Source organism: Lineus longissimus, chromosome 13 (genome assembly GCF_910592395.1).
Source record: "Lineus longissimus chromosome 13, tnLinLong1.2, whole genome shotgun sequence".
In the NCBI taxonomy this organism is placed as follows: Eukaryota; Metazoa; Nemertea; class Pilidiophora; order Heteronemertea; family Lineidae; genus Lineus; species Lineus longissimus.
Genome location: NC_088320.1, coordinates 1,162,337 through 1,180,276, shown reverse-complemented (window position 1 = coordinate 1,180,276; position 17,940 = coordinate 1,162,337). Strand labels below are relative to the sequence as shown.

Here is a 17,940-nt window from a genome sequence, read left to right as displayed (position 1 = left end):
TATTTTAATCTATTTTCATTACCAATTTGAGAAAGACTGATTTGATGAAAACTATCAAAGACATCAAAAAGATCTAACTCCGTTCTTTTAACTGATATCAACACTGATGAAAGGCCAAGAATGATGTCAGAAAACTTGTGTTTCTCCCCAAGACCCTGGGCAAAGAACATGTTGTGAGAATCTGTCTGGCGTTGACAGTATCTGGTGGTACAAGTTGTTTTTATCAACATACATGTAACCCCTTCCTGAATTGCTGTATCACTTCCGGAAATGTGGTGCATGAAAAACGCCACCACAAATTTGTAAACTTGTACCGATCGAAAGACTAAAATATCTTCTCACTAAAATTCTAAAATCGTCAGACAGAATCCACTCCGATCAATGAACAGCCAGTAGCCTACCGATCCAGGTCTTGATGAAACGTTGAAAACAAAACGTGGTGAGGCTACATGATAAACCCTCGCAAACTAGAGCCAAGTGGTCAACAGATGACGCCATAACCCAGAGTTTCAACCCCAGTGCCAATACGCACCATTTGAAACAGGACCACGGACGAATCTGGGACTCTGTATGTTTTTGAGAGTTGATAATGCGTACCCTCCACTCGTAAAGGAACAGACAGAGAGGATATTCTATACTATACCTTTGATGTGTTGGTGGCGCCATCTTCCTCACAGCAGGAGGACTCATTGTCGGAAACATAGCCAGCCGTATCAGTACGGTCTCCTTGGCGTGGGCTGCCCTGAAATAGTTATGTGTACATGATTAGAGATGGCAGTAATGTGGATAAAAATTGGATTATGGTTCTTTTGAATGGAAACCACCATTCCCAAGGGGTAACCTTTCTCCTTTCTTCTAGGATTGTGCGCACAGACAGGATTCGACAACACAGCTCAATATCCGAAGGCTTGTCAGATCACAAGACGCACAGGGAAATGCTATTCCTTCTAGGGGTACAGGGATATTCATTTCTGATAGAATACCATCAATCAGAATGTGTTCTACAGGTCTACAGACAGAATGCTACAAGACAGCTCGGACTTCAAAAAGCTTGTCACATCTCAAGACGCACAAGGCAATGCTATTCATTCTCGAGTTACAGGGATATTTTTGATATCGAATACCACAGGAGAGCATTATCTTCAAAGTATTGTCAGATCTAAGCGCTGCCATTTCTGGTAGGGTTAACCTTGGATGGAATGTTTATCTCTGATAGCAACAAGATAGCAAGAGCTATCTAAAGGCTTATCACAATCAAGGGCAGACAACATGATTTATTTTCAGCAGTATTATCTCCATGGATATCAGAGTTTTATTTCCTTCATCAACCAGATCTGAAAATCTCAACTCTTGTGCCCTGGAGTCCTGGGCAGTGTCTTTTTCTGGCTTTGATGTACAGCCAAATACGAGGCAATAAAGCTATATATCTTACTTGATTCAGTTTTCTCCTTCGTCTGTTCCTTCTTTGTATAACCTTGGCACTCTCTTTGTCCATCATGGGGTCGGGCCCATTCGTTTCTAAAATGAGAAAGAGTGGGAAAAGGGTTAGAAAGATGCAGTTATTTGCTTCGGAGAAAACTGGAAAAGACACACGTGGGGGCTTTCGGCAGAACCATGCTCAGGATGGTTGCAGCCGTCATGTTTGAAAAATGTGATTGCTACGTTCCAATTGACTCAAGATGTTGTGACAGCCACCATCATTTCCTGCTGTGAGAAAAACACATCCATGACACTGCATTTGTGACAAGTATGACAGGACAGGTTATCAGCAATCATCGCTTCAAGTCCTAATGAGTAGTGTGTGCAACATCTCTTAAAATTCCACATCATCAAAGTCATCTCCTTCAGCCAATCAACTCTATCTCAAAACTTGTGCTATCATTCACATCACTCCAAGGACTGTCAAAACCTGCCTTATAACGAAACGCTCAGATTAGAAGATGCCGTTTCAATATCGATAAATTTCATCCAAGAGAAAAGAAAAGCTAATGGTAACACAGTCAGCATTATCTGCTCCAACATTCTCCTCAGGCATGGTTTAATGGTCCATGACTTCATTAGGAGAACCAACCGTGGCATTAGGGACACGTCTTATCATTAAGACAAACAGACAACAACATCTCATGGGGCTGTCTTATCGAGGAGATGTCTTGAAATGTTTTTATGTTCAAGTCCTCAATTGAGAAGCTCATGCCATGGACAATCTTATGTTTTGTTTTGAAAATTTAACCACATACTACTAGTACGACCAGTCAGGTCAGAGCTGGCAAGGATAACATAAAAGCTGTAGCCTATTCTTCCACTTGCAACCTGTTTCAGACCAACCATTCCATATCAGCTGCTCACATTACCACTAAATGATGTAGCTCATCCTCACCACTGCCACTGGAAGCTATTCAGTAAGAATAAGGTGAGAAAGCATAAATCTTGTTGGTCAGCTAAAACTGATCAGTTCACTTGCTAACACCTCGCGCATCTCTAAAACAGCAATAAAGTCAAGGAGCTCATTTCTCAACTTACACTGTTTGTTGATGGCGAGGCAAGTGGGTATTTCTGGAGAGCATTATTCAGATGTGTGATGTGGTTAGCCAATGTTCACCACCATGGAGTCAATAACACTTGGAACTACAGCAGTCCATTAGGATGATACTTAGTGAGATGATGAGTGAGAGGCAATGGCAAATGGTGTATGGCAAGGTGAAACTGTGCATCATCAGCATCAGATTGACCCTGAAAGAAGACATCAGTATATCCTTGTGAAACAACCACTGTCTTGAATCTTGGCGTCCGCACATCCATACAGCAATCACGATGGCGTGCCCCAGGAAATAAAGTTAGTGTCGGATGCAATCAAGATGACACGTCCCCTTAATCCAGGTGATAAAACACAGATAGATCATCTGGAGGCACCAGCCAAACTAATATAACGAATCCAATATTCTTTTGACAGATGATTAAGTATCTATTTTATCTGTAGTAAAAAACTTCAACACAAAAGCTGGTGGAGTTCCCAGAGTCTAAAACTCCTGATTACATTCCAACGAGGGACATCTTCCTGCGTCATCACTGACATCAGCTGGACTTACAATTATGTAATGGATTAGGTTGCACTTTAGAAAGATGAATGAATCGTTCATTGAATTGTACAACACACTGCGACTCATTAGTTTATTATCATTCAAGTATGATGTGCATAACTGACATCTTGATTGGTCTCCAAGGCAAAAAACCTTTATGAAATTCCAACCAGGTGACAAGTGAAAGAACGGTCACTTTGCCACTTTATGTCCAATAATCAGGTTACTGGTGAAAGAATGGTCACTTTGCCAAGTCTTTACTTATGTACTCTAGCCTAAAGGATATTGAGCAAAGAGTCCTTATCGCCATGCTGTGAAGAAACCTGCCAATAAAAACGTTATCGAGTTGGGAACTTAGCGACAACAAGAAAGGACATGCTAGATCTTTGTGAGCAGTATTGGATGACATGCAAGCAGCGACAGAAGAACCTGAGCTTCTAAGATATCGAAGTGAGAAAAGTAACGCCCTCTGTAACTTACAACGCCCTACAGAATTGAAACCCGACTTAAGAAACGACGGCTCTGACATTATAACATGGACATTGGCTTGTCAACGGAGTCAAAACCTCGGAGGACGGGGCTGTGGCATAACATTCATATCACTGTCACTGACAGGGTCACTCTGATATTGTCCAGTCCCCCTTTAGATATTGTTAGACCTTGGAACGGGGTGGATCAGGGAGTCTGAGGGGGCATCTAATAGAAAATGATCCAATTTTCCTAAATTCATGGGCATTTCAACACATTTTCACAAATGAGGACGGTCGCACGTAGACCTGGGGCACCAGATCTATATACATGCCATATGGACATGGCAGTGCAAACTGAATGTTCTATCCACTATTACAATATATCTCCAATAAGTCTCACTTATACAAGCATTATTGACAAGAGGCAAATGTGTCCGGCTGTAAATCTTCTTACTCATAATCGATATGTTGCACACCCCATTTCATCATACAAGTGAAACGATCCCTTGTGTCCAATTTCGAAGCCTCTCACCACACACTCTAATACTTGGGAAGTATACACAGGATGTGAACAAGGCCATTGATTGTAATTTGGGTGGAAGACCATGCACCCATACGTGTACTTTCAGCTGCTTTTTCATCTTCTTTCATGGCATTTACAAATGTGTACGAGGAACTAAAGATGATTACTAGAACATGACAACTTCCTGCATTTAGCATGATCAAAAGTTAAGACATGGCAGGAAGTACAAAAAGGAGAAATATGGAAAATAAGGAGGCGTAAGCCGCAAGAAAATTGCAACAGGAAGCCGATAGCTCCAATCTCTCAGGAGTTCCTGTCTGAGATCTGCCAATAGCAGTAAGGATCAGTCAGGATGAGTCTTGGAGTTGTGTAAGGTGGAGTTTCTGTCTGAGATCTGCCAATAGCAGTAGGATCAGTCAGGATGAGTCTTGGAGTTGTGTAAGGTGGAGTTTCTGTCTGAGATCTGCCAATAGCAGTAAGGATCAGTCAGGATGAGTCTTGATGTGGTGTTAGGTGGTCAGAACAGCAGCTACACAGACCTGTTTGGTGGTTTCCAAACAACATGACTCTCAGGCTTTCCCAGAACAAAAACAGTATCATCATCCTCCTCATGATCATCACATGTTTATGCCACAAGTCTTATGTTTCAGCTTTTGCCTTTATAGACTGCCGAACGCCATTTCCCCATTTGGAGTTTGCCACCAAATGAAGTGGCCACAGAACAAGCGTCCACTTTTACCCATCAAATAAGACTAATGTCTGGAACCAGCCATTTGTTTCCCGGATGCTATTAGAACCAGTGTTTGTCATCGCGGCAGTGGTGTGACAGGAATACCCTGCCACCTTGTGATTACTCTCGTTAAGCCATATTTTACACTGCTCTGTCTTGACTGACTGTGATGACATATACATGGTCATGCTCGCCATTGCTGTTCATGTTCAGGAGAAGATTGGGCAGAAGAAGGGACGTCACTGATTATCTGAATGTGTCAGGCTGAACACGTGCTGGAAGAGCTAATGGACAAGCTTGTGTTGGTATTCACTATCGTGTTTGACTTACTGTTTCAGTGATCTACCCAGGAAATTAACTCCTTGACCTTGAAGACTTTCATGTCCTGGTGGCAATTAAGGCATGGAAATCACTCTCATCATTTTCAAGTGTCATGGTAATGATCTGATCAATAGGCTGCATGTGTATCAGAGAACCGGCCCTTTTGTTGAGTTAGACCCACCATTTTATCGACCCTCAAGATCTTATTGCCAGTGTGAAGGGGATCTTTCGACTTGGTGAGAATCATAATGGGAAGGGGAGTCTACATAGGGTTAGGCCTACATGAATGTTGGAGTACCTTGATACCTACCATGAAATAGGCCTATGTTTTAGTTCTAGTTCTGACAGTATTTGCTTTAGGGAACAAGGTGTGTAGACTAAGATGAAATATCATGCCGTCTTCAATCTATCTACTCCATTAGTTCCACAAGCTTGTACAAACATTTTATGGAGAAAAAATCCTATTCAAGTTTCACCTTCGGGCAAGTAACAGGTACAGACCAAACACAACTTTAGTAGCAAGCGAGAGGCTTAGCACTACAGCCTTGAATGAGCAGATTTGCTGGCTTAGAAAATATCCATTTCAACTAATGTTAGACATTTTTTCTAATAATCTCTTTTCTAAAGCAATGTAATAGATAAGTTTGAATCTCCCACATATAATCTCAAATAAACATCTGACAATTTTTCAAGGTCGATACTGCAGGGAAACTGGTAAACATGTTTTCTATTTTCCAAATCTTTCCCAGATGCAATCCAAACCAATCCATATTGTGTGATTGCTGTTTAGGATTACAAATTGATTCTCTTGGATCAATTCCCTTCGTTACAGAAAAAGGATACATTTTCAAATATTGGACATCTCGCCTTCCAACACCATCGCCCTATAATTAGTTTGCAGAGAAAATCAGTTGTAAGGCAAGATCAGCAACTAGCAACCTTGCTCCCAGGCTCGCAACTCAATGGAAAATGCTACGATAGAGCATCGAAAAGATGTGCCTGGACTTAAGTTTCCTTGAGTGCACATGCTGGCAAACGACATCGATTTAGCCCAAAATGATTTGGGAGAAATTCACCAAATGAACCGATTCATCTTCCAGGCATTTGCCTCAAGGAACTTTCAAAACCCCTCAATCAGCACTGTCTTCAAAATCTTGATCAATCTTCCCAAGTTGCACCACATGAGTTGACAAATTCATTGGTCTGACTTGCCAGACCAACAAATTTTGACAAACTGCTCTCAATAACCGAGAGTTCAAGAATCCAACCAGTTGACAATTCAATCCATCACCAAGAACATTACCTAGTGATCCGAAATTCGGCTTCAACCCCCTCCACAAATGTCTCAAGGCAAACAAGACATCCATAAAACCTAACAAGATGAACATATCCAATAATAGATATATGTTCGGAAATCAATCCATCATGCACCAATAACGAATCTCAAGTAATCGCAACTTTGGCTATCTGAGTTGACGTGAATTGATTATAGGACATGTGGAAGACCCTGGGGATGAAGATAGGCTTTGTACAATTTCTTCTGAGACATCGTCAAAACCTCCTATGAACTCCCCCCTCAGCTTGTAAGGCTAGAAGTAATACAAGAAGCATCTCAGCGATGAACAAGTCAAATAGTAGATGAAGTTTGGAATAAATCAATTCACTATCTTGATGCACCAATCCCAAGACAATCAGAAGTTGGGCAATCTGAGCTGACGTGGATTTGTAGAAAACCCCGGGGATGAATAGGCTGTGTTCAATTTCATTAGGGACTAACCACAGCTCCTCGTGAGAATGTAGAAGAAAGGGAAACACTTCTGGTAAAGAGAATTGTTGTGAAAGTGACTGCCATATTCAACAATCGGTAGGAAAGGTTCCTATCATTCAACTCTCTCTACAGAATCAGTATCTCCCAATTCATTGCCAGAATATTTGCACAATCAACCTCTCTGTTCTCAACGTGGCGTCAACATGTCCTGCTCGAAGAACATCTTCGGAGAACAAGATCGAATGTGCAAGCCAATATGCATAGCTCTTCAGCCTTATTGACATAGTATGATATAATATAGCCATGCATCCTTTGATAAATACTTCAAAGAAGTGTATCAAAATATCCATCTGAGACAGACATTGCTGCATGAGTCATATAGACAGGACCAACCATGGTCTGCCAGAGTGATGGGCATCCATATATGGCATGCTTGACATGACAAGAGCTAGAGTGTTAATCATGCTACATGTACTTTACGCTCATGCTTTATTTATTCTTGCTACATTCTCTGCCAAGGAGGCCCTATACAGGTCGGCAGTGTTTGCAACACCTGGTTTAATTTTATGCCATCAATCAATCTAGAATTTGGTGATATTCCAACTGCTTCTGCGGGTATGAATGCAACCTTGTTCAACATGCTGTAAAGTACATTTTCCTTACACCCATTGGCATGCTTTATCCACGCACATCATTGTGTTCCACAAGCTGCACACATGCTCACACAGCTTGGGCAAAACAATGCTTTATGCAACATAACATCCTCGGGCAATATTTCTGAACAATATGCCAACAATATTACCAAGACCACTTTGTGTTATTGACATTAATTATTAAAACTTCACAGTATGCACAAGCGAGGAAGTACACAAATGCAGTTAGAAATGTGACAAGTTCATGACTTTTTAAGGTGATTAACCCTTGGTCTCAGCACACGAGCAACAATGCTTCACAACCAACTTGAAGTGGTGTTTCCTTCTGCTAGTGGTGCAGAAGTAGCGGGTAAATTGTCGTCTGATATCGACTACGGAAGATGTATCATCTGACTTGACACTATAACCTTTAAATTTTCTAGTGGTCTCAGCAGACATGGCAGAGAGCGAGTGCTCAGAGATCCTGCAGACCATTTTTTCTTTTTACTGATATGAGCAGGAGCTGACCCTCACGTCCAACACCATTGTATTTCATACAGTCACCGGCTCCATTTATCACTACCCATCCTGTATACAAATGTACAGTCAATAGAACACACATTGGACTTTGATGTAAAAATCAAGTACTCCCTGAAATGTCAGGACATAATGGATGTGTCATCACTCTCACACAGGACAATTGTTCAAGATATTACTTTTCATACATGGTGTAGCTTCTCTTTTTTGATAAATGCAGCCTTATGGAAGATGATGTGGGATTGAAATATTGGAGAACTTTGGTGACACATTATTAGCAATAGTGATTTTCGTCTACTCAAGTCTGACTCTGTTTTTACATACATTAGGCTGCCCACACATGAGTCTAGTTGCTTTTTGATAGAAATGGTGCAGAGTAGTTCTGGTTTCACTCAGCTCAATTTTCAGATTGATATGAATACATTTTACTAGCAGGACAAAAACATGCTAAAAAATGTTGTTAAGGGCTGTGAACCCCATAAGCAAGCTAAAACCTAAGCGTTTCATCCACAGCCATCTCTACCGCGTCTTTTCAAGCAACAAAATCAGGTCAGTAGCTTTAATATCAAACATGAAGTGCAGAGAGTCTGTCACATTTTCCCCAGGGTTCAGGCTAGACATTTTTCACCAAAACACCAATCACAATGGTATCTTGTTGCACAGTCAAGATTTCCAACAAACCAATCCAACCGTCCTCTCAGAATCCCCAGGGAAGCAAATCTACTCAGACCTTGTCAAACGCGGCGAGCATCACCGACGATCTGATCTCGTCATGAGGCCATTATTTCTCTGACAGAAATGAGAGAGAGCTCAGAGATGATCACCGTCACCAAGCGTTGTCATCGCGCAAGACAAAAGATCAGGAAATGACAAAATAATTGGTAATTTGGTTCATATCTGAATCTTCTTCTTGAACCTTGCACTACAGTGCCTGGCAGCGGTTTGCGTATCAATGGCACAGGTTGTTATGGTGTGCTCAAGTAAGACTGTGATGGTCACTTTTGCTCTTGGTGGGTATATTACAAAAAACCATTTGTCTGAAGGACAGGATAGTTTGATAGATAGTACATGTAATTCTCTTGACCATACAAGTCTAAGGTACTGTGACCATCATCTCGCTAAATTGTCTGCCACAAGATGTGTCACTTGGGCCGCATAAAACGCCAACCCGCCCTCTCATACATCCTTTGAACTCTGATGTATTGTCACATAGGCCACATAAAACAACCACAATGCTTTCGGATTCGACACCGGGAACAATTGACCAACAACTCGTACATCAAGTGAGAAACTTACAAATGGAATTATACCAATGTTGCAACTTTGTTTGATTCCCCATGGGACCACTGAATATTGATCTGTGATAGAATTTGCACATATTTCAAATTTTCTCATGGCCTGGTGGATTTACACAAGCTTTATGGTTTGACATGTAATCTGTCTGGTTCTGACAACAAGTTGGTATCAACATGATGTATTGCCGACAGGGAAATGTGCACTGACAAAGAAAGAAGTTGGAACTGGAAGAAAAGCTGGTGATCGACAGGATATGAATGATCAACAGTCTTGCTCAAGGGGCGGACACCAATGTTTGAGGGAATTTCCAACACTATTCACAACGACCAAGTAGCACTTTGATTCTTGGTTTCACACAAGTTTCACTGGCAGTGGCATCCAAACAGCTCTCAACTTCAAAGAAGTGTATTTCATCGAAACATTCACGAGAGCAAACCTTCCCAACACCTCGGCAGATACCGCCAACATTTTATCTCCAACAACAACGAGTAGAGAGGCGATGAAAGCAATTACGTGATACGATATGCAGCGTTAGCTTCAATAACCTGCTGTGATAGTCTACTGGTTCTGGTAGCGAACTTGAAAGGTAAGCAACTACTCCTGAGCTAAAGAAGCAGACTCTTCAGTGCACATTTTGTATGGCAGTGCATCTAATTTGATGATGATAGCTCGACCATGGTTCTTCTAACACGTTTCTATGAGTACTTTACCAGAATGGTTCCCTGTTGATGTTGATCTCATGCAAGGCAAAGGGAACAGTATCACTCCTATTCATGTAGAGAAGTAAACATCAACTAAACAATCAACAAATGATGCTGTTCAACACGGCCCAAATGGCAAAGTTCAAGCATCTTTTCTTCTGATAAACAAGTATAGTTTGTACCATACTCGACTGTGTCTACATCTCAGACACCATTACCAACGTAAAACTGACGAGGATTTTATTAGCTGCACGTCCAACAAAAAATGGGATTAGAACAGCATGCTGTATCTGGAACTCCTGTAGCAAACATGAGAACATCCTTCCACCAGGTCCACATTACATTAGCAGTCAAAGGAAGATGGTGACGGAGTGGCACTCGCAACTGGATCTGTGGCAACGTGTGATTTGACACCAGAGCAGTGGAGGAGGTTGGATACCGAACCTTTGCTCAGTTCAGCGGATAGAGGTTATGTATATCATTTCCAAGTAAAGAGACACAAGCTTAGAATTACGCCAATATCTTAATGGTACTCATTGACACTTTGGAGTTGCTACTTACAGTCTGCATCTCAGTTAACCAGGACAGATTCATGCCTTACCTTCAAATTGGTTGAATCCATACCGACTGTACATATCCAAGCATGTCAGCACCCTAAGTCTAGAACTGATTGAGCTGGCATTTAACATGCTAAAATGACATCTAACAAGCCCAAGAAACAACCTCAACAACACTGACAGTGTCTTTTCCAACGTACATACATTGCACCTCAACTACGCCTCGGGAAAGAAACTCTAAATATGACACACCATACGAGACAATTGATCCAATCAACGCAACTGCCTCAGGCACTTTTGCCAAAGATCACAATAAGCTCGCAGACACGCTTATTATCTCATAAAGACAGCAGAAGAATGCAGATCAATGACATGAATACAACGTCATTAGTTTGCAATCAGCATCCATGTCATAACCATGAAAAAGTCTAAAGAATACTTTACAAACCGAAGAAAAGACTGAAGCCAGTCTATCCTACCCCAACAAGTAGCCACAAACTAATGATAAAACAGTCTCCCAATAGAAAACTACTCCACACATCTTGCGGGATTATTTCAAAACTAGGAGCACACCAGTCTTCCCATGAGAAGCTAATTGGTGATTCTACTTCATCCCTATCACTACCAACAAGGCTTTAATTGGAATATTGTACTCAGATATTCAGGATGCTTCGGGTGGCTCGTTGAGGTGAGAGCACCTGAATATTCATGAGTGATAAGACTGGTCTCAGGGGGTGAGGGGGTGCCACCGACTTTCCTGGCCAACAACTAATACACTGAGATACTCAAAATTCAATCCCCACTTTCTCGACCAGAATTCCAATATGTTACGAACAGATGATAATGTGCTGAAATCCAATGATTAAAACCGTAGACATTTGAATAGAAAAATCTCTGTGAGTTAACTCAGGATTACAACAACACAGACTATAGTCAAAACTCATTATTTTGATTAAATCCAACAATATTCGAAACCTGAACCATCCAATTTCCTTGACAAAAGTTCATCGAATTTCATCAATTCAAATGAAGTCAGCGACGGACTGAATTACCATGATTACAAATTTATTGACATGTTGATATCAGACGAGTTCATTGGTAACACAGATTGGGGTTGTCATGCAGCACCCATTGATGATAGGGAGATCAGAGACTTAGAGGTTGAGTGCCAGCGTGAGGCTGTGGGTTCCATTCTCTGAAGGATCATTTGTGTTTTATCTCTGAGGCCTTGAGCAAGACACATGACCAGTGCTTCTTACATTTCAGGAGTATAAATGGGCACCATGCTTGCCTGGGTATGTTGACCTGTGATGGACCAGCATCCTGTCCAGGGGACTGATACTGCTACTCGTCACATAATGCTACAGAATTCCAGATAAGCCCCAGCGTGATGAGCTCACAGTGACTCGGACAGCGGCCCAGCAGGTTTTATTGGCGATGAAACCAAATCATACGCGCAATCATTAATGAGGTTACATCAAGCTTGACCAAACCAATTAGTAGACCTGATTACCCAAGATCCACCATTAAGGAGATGGCGTAAATCAATTGGAAATAAATATAGATGATCTATGGTTTGCGCCAACAGGCGGTAGGTGGTCAATCTTCGTCTTTTGAGAGAGCTGTTCGATAGCATGCTACCAAAGCACCGATCAACTCTCCGATAGTTTGTTTGATATGTTTTAAACCAAGCACACCAGCAGCCGGTGAAGTCCCAGACATGATACCCGGTATTCGTTCTTAGTAGAGTTGATTTCCTGTCGCAAACCCAAAGCATAACATTGGTGAGATGTCTCGCAGATAAATCTCATAGATTATACACGGAAAACAGAAAAAAACATCACAAATTACCGAGCATTCATCGCATGGAATCAGGAAGATGATTGATCACACTTGAGATGAGATAATGGCACAAACCTTGTCAATAATCATCAATACGAGAAATAAAGAGCACCTACCCAGAGATAAAACAGTTCTATTTCTGTAGACAGAAATCAATGTGTGTGAACCTGTGCACCAAGATTTCATTCTCTCCAAGTGGAATGGATGTAAGATTAACAGAACAGCTACAGTGACAGGCGTACAGGCCTAATGGACGAGGAGGTACAGAACAGCCACCCTTTTTAAATCGATAGAGGTTGAATATACAGAGTGGATAAAATCATAAAAACCGATATGAAAAGGAAATGCCATTTAACAGTTGGGGATCATTTTGCAACAAGTAATGCATTTATAGCGAGTAGTTTTTTCCCCCTAGGTTCAACTCAACCAGCTTACGGGGTGACATATTCACAACAGGATAACACAGGGCTGATCTGTTGGCTTCAGAGAGTCAAGGAGTCGTAAATAAATCATGCCTACCTTTTGAATCTCTCCCGAGGGTATCGCTGATTCTCGTTGGCGCTGTGGTCCCAGGGGCCATGCCTCCATCATTCTCTCCCTGAAAGAACATACAGTATGACGTGAATGAGATGTTATCTAATCAAGTGCTGCAAATAACAGACCACTGATAGTGATACAAACTGAAATTGCCTTCAATTTCATGGCCTATTGCGAGTAACAAGTAAGACGACAGATCGTAATGTTGCAACATAATGCACCATGGTTGGTCATGAATATATTATGTCTTATTATTTGGATTGTGATGTAGACTCTTATCATACAATGCTAAGTCTTGCCTGAAGTCACCAGACTGCAGTGAGAGGAAAATGGAGAAAATAATAATGTTATTATCACAGCGATGTCAAGTTAGTCATCAGCATCCATAAATAAAACATACCCAAGAAAAACACGGAGACTGAGTGGGTTGGAGACCATCAGTATACTACTTCCACTTTGACAGGAATGTAAGGCATGAAGTCAGCCATGAGGCACAAAGGTACAGTCATCGAGGACCTTAGCAGTATTCCAACATGTCATTTTTAAGCCATTGGCAATTGGAACAGAAAGTCAATAACCTCCAAGGGAAAAAGAGCAGATGATGTCTCTTATTTTGCCAAAGGCAAGTTCAATTGGTAAAATAAGCTGAGATCGATAAAACAATATTGTGTTTTGCCAGCTTTGGAATTAGAATAGACTTGTTGTACCAGTTTTTATCTAACTCAAAGCACAGGAAGCGGAGTAAAAACTACAATTACACAATCCTATGAAATATTGAAGCTTTTCAATTAGCAAAACTGGCTGATACGAAATGACAACTATGTACATTCCCGGTCAGGGTATTGATCCGTACATTTTGAGTGCCTGGCACACAGCCAAAGCTTAATTGAACTTGCTTGTACAACTCAAATTCGTATATTTATTGACGATCTGGGAAATATCAAGGGAATCTGAACCCCTCGCCCACTCTCTTTGAATCAATAGGGTTTCTAAAGACATGAAAACTAGACACAACTGCAGGCTGAATTGAAATAATTTGATCAATAATGTGCCACTTATGTCCCAACTTTGAAAACCATTGTAACTGATTCATCCCTGTTGTGTCCATTACTTTTGCTGCTCAAAACATACTCTGCATGTGAACATATCTAAAATGGGTAGCTTTACTCACCCCTGGCTAAAATAACAGATAAATCCATAGATAGAAAGCCATATGAATGCACTATAAACTATACAATTTTCATACATGTATCCTTACAGTTACACTGTTCCAATCCATACTGCACACTGTAGCCTATTGACTATGAGAGAGGTGGTTACTGATACAGCTCGCTGATGTTGAGGGGACCGTTTCAGGAATGACTGCCACAACCACGATTTGACTTCATGGTAGCATAGGTTTGTCCGAGCTGCAGTACAATACTACATGCATACTATGCTGTACACTGCAGGATCAATATTCCAGTGGATAAATAGCAGTACCAAAGTACTGCTGGAAATTTGCAGGAAAGATCAAAATTGTTCCATTGCTTGAACAAATGTCTGCGATACAGCACAGATTGACAGAAGGTCAACAGAACCAAGATGGTGGTCTGAATATGGACCCGTTGATACTATGTTAGAATTCTTTTGTTTGATACAAACTACAGAATGACATCAGCTGTCAAGCAATCAATAACATGAAAACAGCACATGAAGCTAATTGTTCAAGGGTTCCAGCTTGTTATCATAGAATGGGGATCATGTCAATTGATTCAATTCAATGCGGTCATGGAATTGCAAACTGTACTGAAAGGTAAACTGTATTGTTTATTCAAAACCAATGCAAGAAGTGTTCAGCCAGGAATTTCAGTGAGATTAGTCACCCTATAGCCATGATAGCCAGTAAAGGCCTAAATGCCTAATCATGGTTTAAGTATCGGAGCAAGGAGATCACTATGTGGATGATGGCAGGTCACTCTGATCTGACCAATACTCCAGTCCACAGCTCTTCTAACTTTGTTCTTAAAATTGTTTAAAAGTGGTTATCATTTACATGTATTCTTCCTACATTTCACCATTTCTTCTCTACTTTGGCCCACACAGAATCAGAGAAGTGACGATTCTGGAATTGTGTCCACATAAGCAGACTCTTCAAGTTACCATCACATCAGGGTATTGTTACCTTGGGGAACACATTCCATTCCATAGCTAAACACTTCACATATTGATTGTACTCGAAAGCATCGATCTTCGATATAACACAATGAGGGACTTTATTCATGCACTCAGTCCCAAGAATCATATGACCAGACACACACAGCATCTATACTTACCAGTGGAAGAGGCTCAACTGATGGCTGATGATTCATTGTCTGGAGCTTGGCACAGGGATAACCGATATACAAAGATGTTTGAGACAAACTCAAATACCTGCAAGAACAAAGTAAGACATGAATCAAATACCTGATGTCAATAAGAAATTGATGTCACGATGATGTTCATGTCGTGATGTTTGGTGGATGTTATTGTTGACGGACCGGCGATGGGCTAAATTCCTCCAGTCCATCCATTGAAGGAAGGAAGGAACAGTGGGCAGGGGGATTTTTTGGACGGACTTTCGGGGAATTTCTGTCTGCCCCTCGGCCTCAGTCCCTGCCTTAGTGCCTTGGGCATTGGTTGGTAGAAAGAATGATGATGTCAGTGAAAAATGGGGTCATTATTTTCTCTCACTACAGGAGTTTGGTACGGACTTCTGGCTTTAAACTAGCAACAATGGATACCCCGATACTTTATCTATAACTGTAACACCATATTTTTGTACAATATGCCATAGTTTAGCAAATATCGGACCTTTAATTTACAAATTCGGCATCCTTTCTTTCAATACTTCGCCGCCATCTTGCGGGATAGCGAAATGAAAGCTACCCTTTGATTGGTCGAAATATTATGGAATAGGTCTCATTAGGGACTTTTTTTGTATTCATGCGCGGGCAAGCCCTAACCGTAGTTTCTAAAAGATCATTGATTTCTTGGTCCTCACAGTACGCCAGTGTTGATTTAGCAGTTGTTTTGGCAAATACATGTTTTTTGAAGTTTCTAAAACCTAGAGCGCTACTCAATAGGCGGCTAACAAAAAACTTTGCATTTTACTGTTGTTGCCGACGTATAGACTGAACTTGGAATGTGCGCGGCCCCGCGTTGAAATGCCGTCCAGTGCCAGTTGGTGCGTTTTTCGCTGATTTGTGCAAAATTCAGCATATCTCAAAGGTTCAATGGTTGACCCTCGATTTTCTTTTGATTTTTGTGTAGTGTAAGCATTTTTCTTTCACGGGAGAATGGTCACTGTAAGAATTATTCAGGAAAAAATGTATAATATTTGGGGTTTTCCGTGATTGGCCGGCCCAATTGCAATTGGCAATTTTGCCATTTGGGATGGTGAACAGAGCTAGGAGAAAATGCGACGCTTATGATTTATTTAAAGAAATAAAATGCCCGATTTAACAACCTGCAGAATCAAGGGAATCGGGCGTTTCCAGTGATATACGACACAAATGGGTTATCCTCATGCAATCACTTTGGAAACGCACTTCAAAATAGATGTTACGTCCTGTTAACTTAATGGGGCACGTCATCATCGCGTACATTTGGGAAAAACTCCCTAACGAGACCTGAGTATGGGAAGGTGTAAATTGTTGATGAAATTGCTGATAAAAATGCTGATGGGGTCCTCTAACTTTGTTGGCTTGATATTTAAAAACAAACAAATGTCAAGCCACCAAAGTTAGAGGACCCATCAACATTTTTATCAGCAATTTTATCAACAGTTTACACCTTCCCAATTAGTATTTATAATGATTGGTAGAGGCCGCCACCTCCTCAAGACGATTTGTCCTCGGGACGAAGTCACATCCAAAGAAAATGATGTGACGTTGTCCCAGTTGATGAGACTGTACACAGCCTGTCCTTGCTGTTTGCAAACAGTAGCTAAGGTGGCAATTATCATCTTCATTGGACTTTTGGGTGGTTATTTTCCCTTAGGTGGTTAAACATGGACTTGTTCATTTTCTGTTTTACCTCATTAGTGAAGATTGGGAACAAGGAATGACCTCCTAAGCAAGATTTTCAGGTGGTAACCACCTAATTAAGGTACTTTTAGTTGCTTCGTCCGGCTGATTTGATGTTGTACCGGATGAATATGAGCTAGGTCAATGTCACAGTTGAATAAGCCATTTTCACAACCTGGCGTCCTCGCATCCAGATGTCATCTCACAGCAATGTCCAAGTTGATGAGACAGCGACTGTCCGAGCTGATGATGTGATGTTGTCACAAAAGGCAGGAGAGAGACAGAGCCTGGTTATCATCTGATTGCCGATGGGATGATGTGTCGAGTGAAGACACGTGACCAAGGGAATACTGTCCTTGAAGATGGGGTCGGTAGGACCATGGAGGTATTATTAATAATACCTCCATGGTAGGACGTACACACAGCCGGTCATCTTATCAGATGGTGCACTCACAAACTGCATGCTGCCAGAGGCAATGTGTTCTAAGGGAATACTGTCCTTGAAGATGGGGTTGGTAGGACGTACACACAGCCTGTCATCTTTTCAGATGGTGCACTCACAAACTGCATGCTGCCAGAGGCAATGTGTTCTAACAGTCTAAGGACTGACCGCACATCAATTTGCAGCCTGACCCGATTGGACCATTCAACAATATAGGGTACATCCATCTCATAACGAGACACCCATTATTGTAAACAATAGTCACTCAGAGCAACCCAAGTACCTATCCATAAAGTGATGTTACTGAGGAGGGTGGAAGAGCACAGCACTGTAGGGGCCAGACACTAACAGACCTTCTACTCTGACTGGAAACGTCGAAATCAACACGGCAAAAATATTTCCCAAACATCATGAAGAACATCCAACAAACTACAAAACAAGAGATAGTTTTCTTTTTCTTT

At 41.3% G+C, this 17,940-nt stretch overlaps 1 protein-coding gene across 6 annotated transcripts in view; it reads right to left on the bottom strand.

Annotated features, from left to right (window-relative positions):
- The window catches only part of LOC135498262 (G patch domain-containing protein 8-like), a 42,246-nt gene extending 26,368 nt beyond the window's left edge, over window positions 1-15,878 (bottom strand). For 2 of the 6 annotated variants that reach the window (XM_064788486.1, XM_064788485.1), the window contains exon 1: window positions 644-742. Coding sequence is in view for 3 of the 6 variants with exons in the window: in XM_064788482.1 (XP_064644552.1) it covers window positions 644-742; window positions 1,433-1,518; window positions 12,974-13,052; window positions 15,307-15,342 (300 nt within the window). In the remaining 3 variants the exon portion in view is untranslated. Of the gene's footprint in view, window positions 1-643; window positions 743-1,432; window positions 1,519-12,973; window positions 13,053-14,162; window positions 14,217-15,306; window positions 15,404-15,823 lie in introns of those variants that run through there. The other 4 variants (XM_064788482.1, XM_064788483.1, XM_064788487.1 and 1 more) reach the window with 4 other exon arrangements.
- Window positions 15,879-17,940: the final 2,062 nt, after the last annotated feature.